This window comes from Gavialis gangeticus, unplaced genomic scaffold (assembly GCF_001723915.1).
Source record: "Gavialis gangeticus isolate Ggan-Ray unplaced genomic scaffold, GavGan_comp1, whole genome shotgun sequence".
Taxonomy (NCBI): Eukaryota; Metazoa; Chordata; order Crocodylia; family Gavialidae; genus Gavialis; species Gavialis gangeticus.
The window spans coordinates 9,776,549-9,784,571 of record NW_017729004.1 but is presented as its reverse complement, the minus strand read 5'-3'; the positions used below and the strand labels follow the sequence as shown (position 1 = coordinate 9,784,571).

The following is an 8,023-nucleotide window of genomic DNA, read 5'->3' as shown; positions in this document are numbered from 1 at the left end:
ATAAAGCAACTCTCTTGAGAAGAGACAGGTATGCTCTCTCTTTATTCCAGGGCCTGTCTGACAAAGTAAACTCCCTTTGTCCCAGTTTGAGGACAGACGGCTTCCTTTTTGCCCATCCAACCTCTTTTTGGAAACGTCCAAGGAAGGAGATTCCACAACTCGATGGGGCTGGACTTGATGATCCTCCGGGGTCCCTTCCAGCCCAAATGCCTATGAAATCTATGAAAACTTCCCCAGCCAACTCTTTTCACTGTTCTGCTACACATGCAGTTAGGAAGTTTTTCTTGGGATTTGAACTGAATCTGCCTTGCTGTAGTTTAAATCCACTGCTTTCTGGAGAGGGGGATTACATTCTCCATCTTTAGGGCACACTTTCTAATAGCTGCCAACTGCTCGTGGCCACCGTTTTTAATTTCCTTTTCTTCAAGCTGAACATACCTAGTTCCTTTAACTTTTCCTTATGCAGCTTGCATCAAAACCCCTCACCATCCTTGTCATTTTCCTCTGGACCCTCTCCAGTTTCCTTCTGCACGGCAGTACAGAGATCCACAGCTGAACTGAGTGGAGCTATTACTTCCTATGTCTTGTATACAAAAAACTCTTAATACAATCTCCTACTGCATTTTTTTAAAACCAATCCTCTATTGAGTTTATGGTCCACCAGGAACCCAGATTCCTCCTGGCCATGCTGCTGCCTATCCAGTTTCAACCCTGATTCTGTATGGGTGCATTTGGGTTCCCTTCTGCAGGTACAGCCCCTTCCATTTGTCTTGCTTGGATTGCATTTCACCACCAATGACAAACTGTCTATAGGAACAGTTCCCCATTCCTACCTGGTTATCCAAATACTTTTGGTGGACACCATTCATTACACATTCTACAGCACATGCGAAAAGTCCCATGGCTTTACTCTAAGGTCCGCGACAAAGGAGTGTCAAAGATATGGCCTTGGGGCCAGATCTGGCCCATGGAGCCCCATCATCTGGCCTTGATGCCAAGGGTGTAATACACAGCTCCACCCTCTCCTTTACCTTGTCCCATGCCTCACAGATGGCATCCAAAAATTACTTCCAGCTTCTCTGGCCCCATCGATGGGCCACACTTGGCCTCTGGACCAAACTTGGCTTCAGGGGTCCTTAGACTTGACTGGGCCACATGCCCCTCCACTGGGGCCTCAACTCTTTCCCTTCACACAGCCTACCCATAGTCCTTCAGGACCCCTTGGACCCTGCTCTACACGGCCTCCAGCAGCCACCCTGCCCCCTCACTGGGGTCACTACTCTGCCCCCTCACTGGGGCTTCTGAGCCTTATGCCCCTTGGACCTCAAGTGTCTGCCGATGTGCCTGGACCCTTAACTCAGCCTATGGCCCACTCAGGCCTGAGGAGTCTGTCGATGTGCCTGGACGCTGCCTCAGGCCCCATTCAATGGGCCTGGGGCCTGTGCTTTTCTGTCAAGGTGTGCTCCCCTAGCCTTTCCCCTCCACAGGGTCACCTGCAAGGCAGTCCAGGCTGAGGTTTTCTGGAGCCCCATACTGGCCTTTCACTAGGGAGGCACTGGTGGGGCATTTCCTGGAGACTACCCTGCCACAGGCAGTCCCACCACATGATCCAACCCCAGCAGGGTGCAGTTTCAGGTCATGCCCCAGGACCAGGAACCTCCTCCACCCCCACAGTTCCTGCCCTGACCTCTGCATGTCCTGTGAGCAGCAGTCCTCTGGCCAGATGTTCACCCTTCCACTCCCCAGTTGCAACTGCTGGCCCCACTCCCTAGGCCTGGTCTTATACTCAGGCAGCCAAGCCCTCCTCCAATCAGGTGGCCTCCTGGTTGCCATGTGAACCCCTGATTGGCTCTGCTGTCACCTGCAGGTTGGTTTCCTGCCTGCTCATGCCTTTAAAGTGGCAGGCACCCAAAGGTGCACTACCACAGCTTCACACAAGGCCAGTCCGGGACCTCCTCCTCCCTCAACATGTGGGATCCAGTGCTTACATTGTCCATTCTGGCAGGCGAGCTGCCTACTGCACCTGTTCCAGACCAGCTAGAGGATATGCTGGATCTGGTGTCTGGTCCAGATCATCTGGGGTGGGCACCTCGGCCCCAGACTGACTGGCCAAAGTGAGCACTGCTGATGCTGGATCCAGCCCTCAGGGCCAGCCCTACACCATTCACTCAGCCTGTGGACCAATCCCGTGCCACTCATCTGGCCCATTGGACCAGGTGAGTTTGATGCCCCTATGCTACATGATCACAAGAGTCAGCTGGTCTTGGAAGTGCTTGAACTTGGATTATTGGAATCAGGAATTAAACTCTGCTCCTTATAGTGGAACATATTTACATAATGCAAAATTAAAGTACAACTTCTATATTGTTTGAGCACCTGGGAAGAATGCTGTAAGTGTCATGAACAGAATTGAGTCCGTGCTCCCAACGTGACTCATCCAGAAGGAGTTAGGGGGAAGCAGCCTTTTGATTGAAAAAAATTATGTGTGGATCTGTCCTGCAGTTTTTCCATTTAGAATTTATCAGACAAACTGGGAAGAAGTGAGCAAGGCTAGTTAGATGTACTGCATGATTACATAGATATGATGCCTGAGAAAATGCATGAATATTTATGGAAATCAGAAGAGCACTAGCAAACAATTCTTCTCTAGCTTTTGTTTTAGTTCATTAAAGTGTGCTAAGTCCTTGCCTGCATATAGCAGGGATATGCACTCGCAGAACCTATTTCATTTAAGAACTCTGCCTTATATTTAAGACAAAGGAAATGCAGAGTTTTGATACCATACAGGGTCAGTGGTTGATCATTTTTTCTGGTCTTGCAGAATCTAAGGCAGCACCTCAGCTACTCCTATAAAGTTAGAATAGAGGTAGAAGAATTGATTTGGTTAAAATCAAAATGAATCAAAACTCATTCCCACAAATCCAACTGAAGCAAACCCCCAAATGATTTCACTCTAGGAGTTTTAGATAAGCATCCACATTGTGGGTGATTTAGTTGAACACAAAATTTTTAACTTCCGATTTCAAGAAGGCTCATCACTCTTTGGGTAAAGACTCAATAAAAGGATAATGCCATAGGCTTGTGATAGCACACAAAATCTATGGTGCTGAAAAAAATGGCCTTCAGTTAACTGATGTAGTAAATGCAAAGATAGGCCCAGTTCTCAACTGCTTGTCACCTAGACTTGTAAAAATTGTGTGTGAAAACCTTCTAGCCTGGCCTTGCACTCTCCTTCCCCCTACACTGCCCTGATGTAAATGAAGACACTGGCTAAGCAGCAGCTCTGCAGAAAAGGTCCGGGGGGTGACAGTGGACAATTAGCTGAATATGAGACAGCAGTGTGGCCTTGTTGCCAAGAAGGCTAATGGCATCCTGGGCTGCATTGGTAGGAGTGTTGTCAGCAGGGCAAGGGAATTAATTATTTTCCTCTATTTAGCACTGGTGAGGCCACATCTGGAGTCCTGTGTTCAGTTTTGGGTCCCCCATTACAGATAGGACGTGGACAAGTTGGAGAGAGTCCAGTCGAGGGCAATGAAAATGGTTCAGGGGCTGAAGGACATGACTTCTGAGGAGAGGCTGAGGGAACTGGGATTATTTAGTCTGCACAAGAGAAGACTGAGAGGGGATTTAATAGCAGCCTTCAACTACCTGCAGGGGGGTTGCAAAGAGGATGGAGCTGGACTGTTCTCAGTAGGGGCCGATGACAGAGCAAGGACCAACGGTCTCAAGTTGTAAGAAAGGAAGTTTAGATTGGATATTAGGAAAAAACTTTCTCACTAGGAGGGCAGTAAAGCACTGGAATGGGCTACCCAGAGACGTTGTGGACTCTCCATCCTCGGAGGTTTTTAAGACTCAGCTCAAAATAGCCCTGGCTGGAACGGTCTAGTTGGAGCTGGTCCTGTTTTGAGCAGGAGGTTGGACTAGATGTGACCTCCTGAGGTCCCTTCCAACCCGCATTTTCTGTGATTCTATGATTGTGTGATACTGAGCAATAAAGAATTAGCCAGTGTGCATGCGTGCGTGCATGGCAATTTATCATGCTAAATTAAACGCACATGTATTGTTCTGGCTTCTGCATAACCCAAAATCTAAGAAGAACAGAGACACTGGGAGCAAGTCGCACCTAGCCCCAAGCTGTCTCTGTGCAGAAGCAGGAACAAGTCTTTCACATTAGTATTGATTAAAAAATAGGGATCCTATGTAAGGTTGGTGTGTCTCTGCAGATACACCAACCTTCATACACATTGCCCATTCTTTCTTGTATTCTATTCTTGAAAGGGGAGAGTAGCCAGCTAGCGAATCAACTGACTATCAGCCAGCCTGGAGAACCATACCTAATGCTTAGTATTTTCTACATGCATTTTTAGGCCCACTTGCATTTGTATTGGAGTACACTACCCTTATCTACCTTAATGTGCACCATGCAAGCACTTGCAGGATCAGTGACGTCACTTCATATGATTTCATACTGCAAAGGCCTCACACTACCCATCTACCCTACTAGCATTCCCCATAGCTGTGAGTGCAGAGTTCAGTTGATAACATCAGCTCTGCAGGCATTGCCAAGGACAGAGGGAAGGATAAGTTTATTTCTGTAGTCTCTGGTGGAGACCAAGACATTGAATTCATTGTGGGTACTGTTATTCTGATCTTACCTTTGCAACCATACAGATATACAGTATTTATCAGAATACAGGATGACCCTGAATGTAAGATGACCCCTTGCCAGTAATTAGACTCTACAGATGGAAAATTTATGAATTTATAATAAATCTGCAGAAATAAAGACAGAGTTAAAAAAAAAATCTACTGAGCACAGACGTGAGGCTTTGGCCCAGGAGTTTTAGGTAAGCCTGTGAAATTCTGGTGCGCATCCAGATATGCGTGCATGTGTGTTTCCCCAGAGACAAGTAGAAGCAGCACATAGCTGTGCCATTGCTACTTGTCCCCAGGGAACACCCCTGCCCGTGTCCTCTGGTGCATGGCAAGTTGCCCCTGCTGAGGTAGGGGAGGCTGGAGCCAGCACCTGGGCTGGCCCCAGCATCCTTACCTGGGGTCCTGGGGGCCTCCAGCAGCAGTGATCCAGTGTGCAGAGCCTGGCTGGCAGCTGGAGCTTGTCTGGCCAAGCTCCAGTTTCAGTGCTGCAAATCAGCAGCATGGCAAATGCCTGCATATGTGGCGCGTGCAGTTTGCAGCGCCACAGACAGGTCTGCACTGCTGCACACTGCATGTGCACGCTCAGCTGGATGTGGCCCTGGGTTCTGTATTTTTTAATGCTGTACAGTTTCACTAGGGTGACCTAACCGCACCACTTAGCTTTGATCTCCATAGCCTACATAACTCTTAGCTATTTTTATTTGACCTTGAGGGCACTGAATGTGCAGTCTGGTAATTTATATGAGTATAACCCCCTAAATATGTTTGCTAACATCACTTACTGTTCATTTTCATAATACAGCTTGCCAATGGCCCACGCAATTATGATCGGGCAAGGAATACCTGCAAGAGAAATGCAAGAGTGAATCAAAGTCCTTAAGCATGTGGAACCTTATTAACATATGGTTGGGGGATCAGGAGCAATGCAGCACTCTGCCTTTGATTTGAGCTTTAGAGCCTGCACACTGCCTTTGCTAACTAGTTGTATGCAGAAGAAATAAAAACCTCAGCAAGATTTTTAAAGAGCTTTTCTCAGCTTTAGTGCAATTGCTCAGTAAAAGGCAGATGAACATATGAAAATGACTGTTTAACAAATGGAATAGCTCTTTAAAAAATAAAAGCAATCCTGGCTAAATCCCAGACTACTTTGGTTGCTACTGCGCCCCAAGCTCTTGAGAGATCAATACTATAAAGGCAAGAGGGGGGATTTATTGTATGAGTTTCATTGCCAGGCTGCAGCATGTACATGGCTGTGGTGAACTTTATGGACTAGGTTCATCATTCGCAACGTTTTGATGGGAAACTAATCCTTCCCTAAGAAACTGCAATACGAGCGATTTTTCTCAAGGTTCAGCCATTCCGGAGAACAGTTGTCACTCCTGCTACCTCTGCAGAGTCTGATCTTTCCTAGCTGCATGTGCATGCTCCATAAGCCTCGGCACACAGTGTGCTAGCCCTGTGGCTTTAAAATGCAACAAATAAGGGAGTCAAAAAGCTTATTACAGCCGTTTCTTTGCTTTGTACAGCTATATCCGCTCTACCTGGAATGCATTAAAGCCAATGCATTGATGCTCATTGGGAATTTAATCTCTTCCTGCAGTGCTGTAGCCTCTGCTTTCAACTCCTTTTGCTATAAGTCCAGGCTCAGTAGCCCAAATCCTCATCCTCATTAACTTTACTTTATACTAGTCCCTCAGCATCAAGTTGACCTGAAGGGCTGAGGGGCTGGCTGGTGGTGGATTCCATCACATAGAGAGAAGACCAAAGGAATACAGCTAGTATAGGTGACTCTCCCCCATTTATGCCCTGCGGAAAGAGGAATGCAACGGGAGCATCTTTGTGCTCCGGCAATCCCCGGCTTGTGGGGAAAACCATTTGAGGAGATAGTCACCACTGAAGCCTTTCTGACCTATATGGGGGAAAGATGGGGCAACCCGGACGCAGCGTCAACCAGTGCATTTGCCCCCATTCTCACACACGTTACCTGCCATAAAAAAATGTCACTCAGCCCTGTTAGCACACACCTGCCTTCGAGTGGATGGACAGGGAAGGACATGCCCACTCTGACCTACATGGCTCAAGCCAGGGTAGCCGTGTATTGATGCGTTAGGAGAACCATAGGTGGCCAGTGCCTGGAAGCCAGCAGAGAGCAATATTCCCCATTATTGCCTGTGCCGTAGCCCACGTGGGCGAGGTGGCATAGTCACATACCACTCTTCACTACGGGCTGTGTCTTGGCAACACAATCCGCCCTTAAGTGACTACATGGGCAGGTATAAAATTCAGTCAGCAGTTAAGCAGGCCTCTATTTTTTGCCACACAAACACATTGAAATGTTTTCCCTTCTGTCAGATTGAATTGGTCTGTCTCAGGAGACTGCAAGGGCCACAGGTCAAGGATGGTGTCTCCTCTTCTACTTTGTGCAGTGCTGGAGGGTGGCAAATAGGCAACAGAGGTACCAAGGGGTATTGGTGAACCTGCACATCTGCATAACCTGAACTCCAGCGACAGCAGGCAATAAAACCCCAATGAGCTGCTGTGACTTGGAAATAGGGGCACAGGGCAAGCATTATCATGACCATATATTTAAGTATTAAAGATTCACTCTGCTGCTGTTTGATAATCAGGGTGGGACTTCAATGATAAAAGTATGGCCTCAGCACGATTTTCTTTGGTCAGTTTAAGTTAGACAATTTCTCTAACACCGACAGTCACATAGCAGGTTTAAAGCACATTACACTTACACCATCCTATGAAGAGAAAGACCCATTTCCTCAGTTTATCTGTGGAGTATGTCATCACTATTGCTGTGTGTAAATAGCAGCCTTCCACAAACATCCAGAAGAAGTTAGTCACCACAAAATAATTGTAGATCGTTGTAATACACCGGCACCAGGGCTGGAAAAGAAATACAAAAAAGCATTTTTAAAGCATGGCTTGAGAATTTCCAAAGCTCTGCTTTTGGGTTTGCTCTGGATGCAGAGCAATCAGTGGTAAAAACCCTACACATTTCCATGAGTGCAGCTGTGCCAGTGCTAAGTGGACTGGGAAATCTGAATGCAAGTGTACAGAAGATGGCCATTCTCGATGGTCTGGGGTGCAGTGGCTGGGTGTGGGGCTCATAGGCCCAGATTCAAAGATAACATGGAAAGGCGAGTACAAGCTACACGCTGGGTGCACCTACATGAGACATTTACTGCAGAGTTGCCTAATTGGCTGCACAGTAAAGTCTTAGTGTCTACATGTGTGGGAAGCCTTGTCAGACTGCAGTAAATTAATAAATTCCACTGCAAGTACCAACCTGCAGCAGCATTATTTAGTGCACTGCAACACATGTAGATGCTGACGGGGCTGGATGACACACGAT

The 8,023-nt window shown here is 47.2% G+C and overlaps 1 protein-coding gene across 1 annotated transcript in view; it reads right to left on the bottom strand.

Annotated features, from left to right (window-relative positions):
- The window catches only part of CRHR2 (corticotropin releasing hormone receptor 2), a 251,210-nt gene that overhangs the window by 82,056 nt on the left and 161,131 nt on the right, over positions 1 to 8,023 (bottom strand). Inside the window, exons 6-7 of the mRNA XM_019508079.1 lie at positions 7,401 to 7,554; positions 5,439 to 5,499 (exon numbers count right to left, since the gene is read on the bottom strand). Coding sequence (XP_019363624.1) covers positions 5,439 to 5,499; positions 7,401 to 7,554 — 215 coding nt within the window. The remainder of the gene's footprint in view (positions 1 to 5,438; positions 5,500 to 7,400; positions 7,555 to 8,023) is intronic.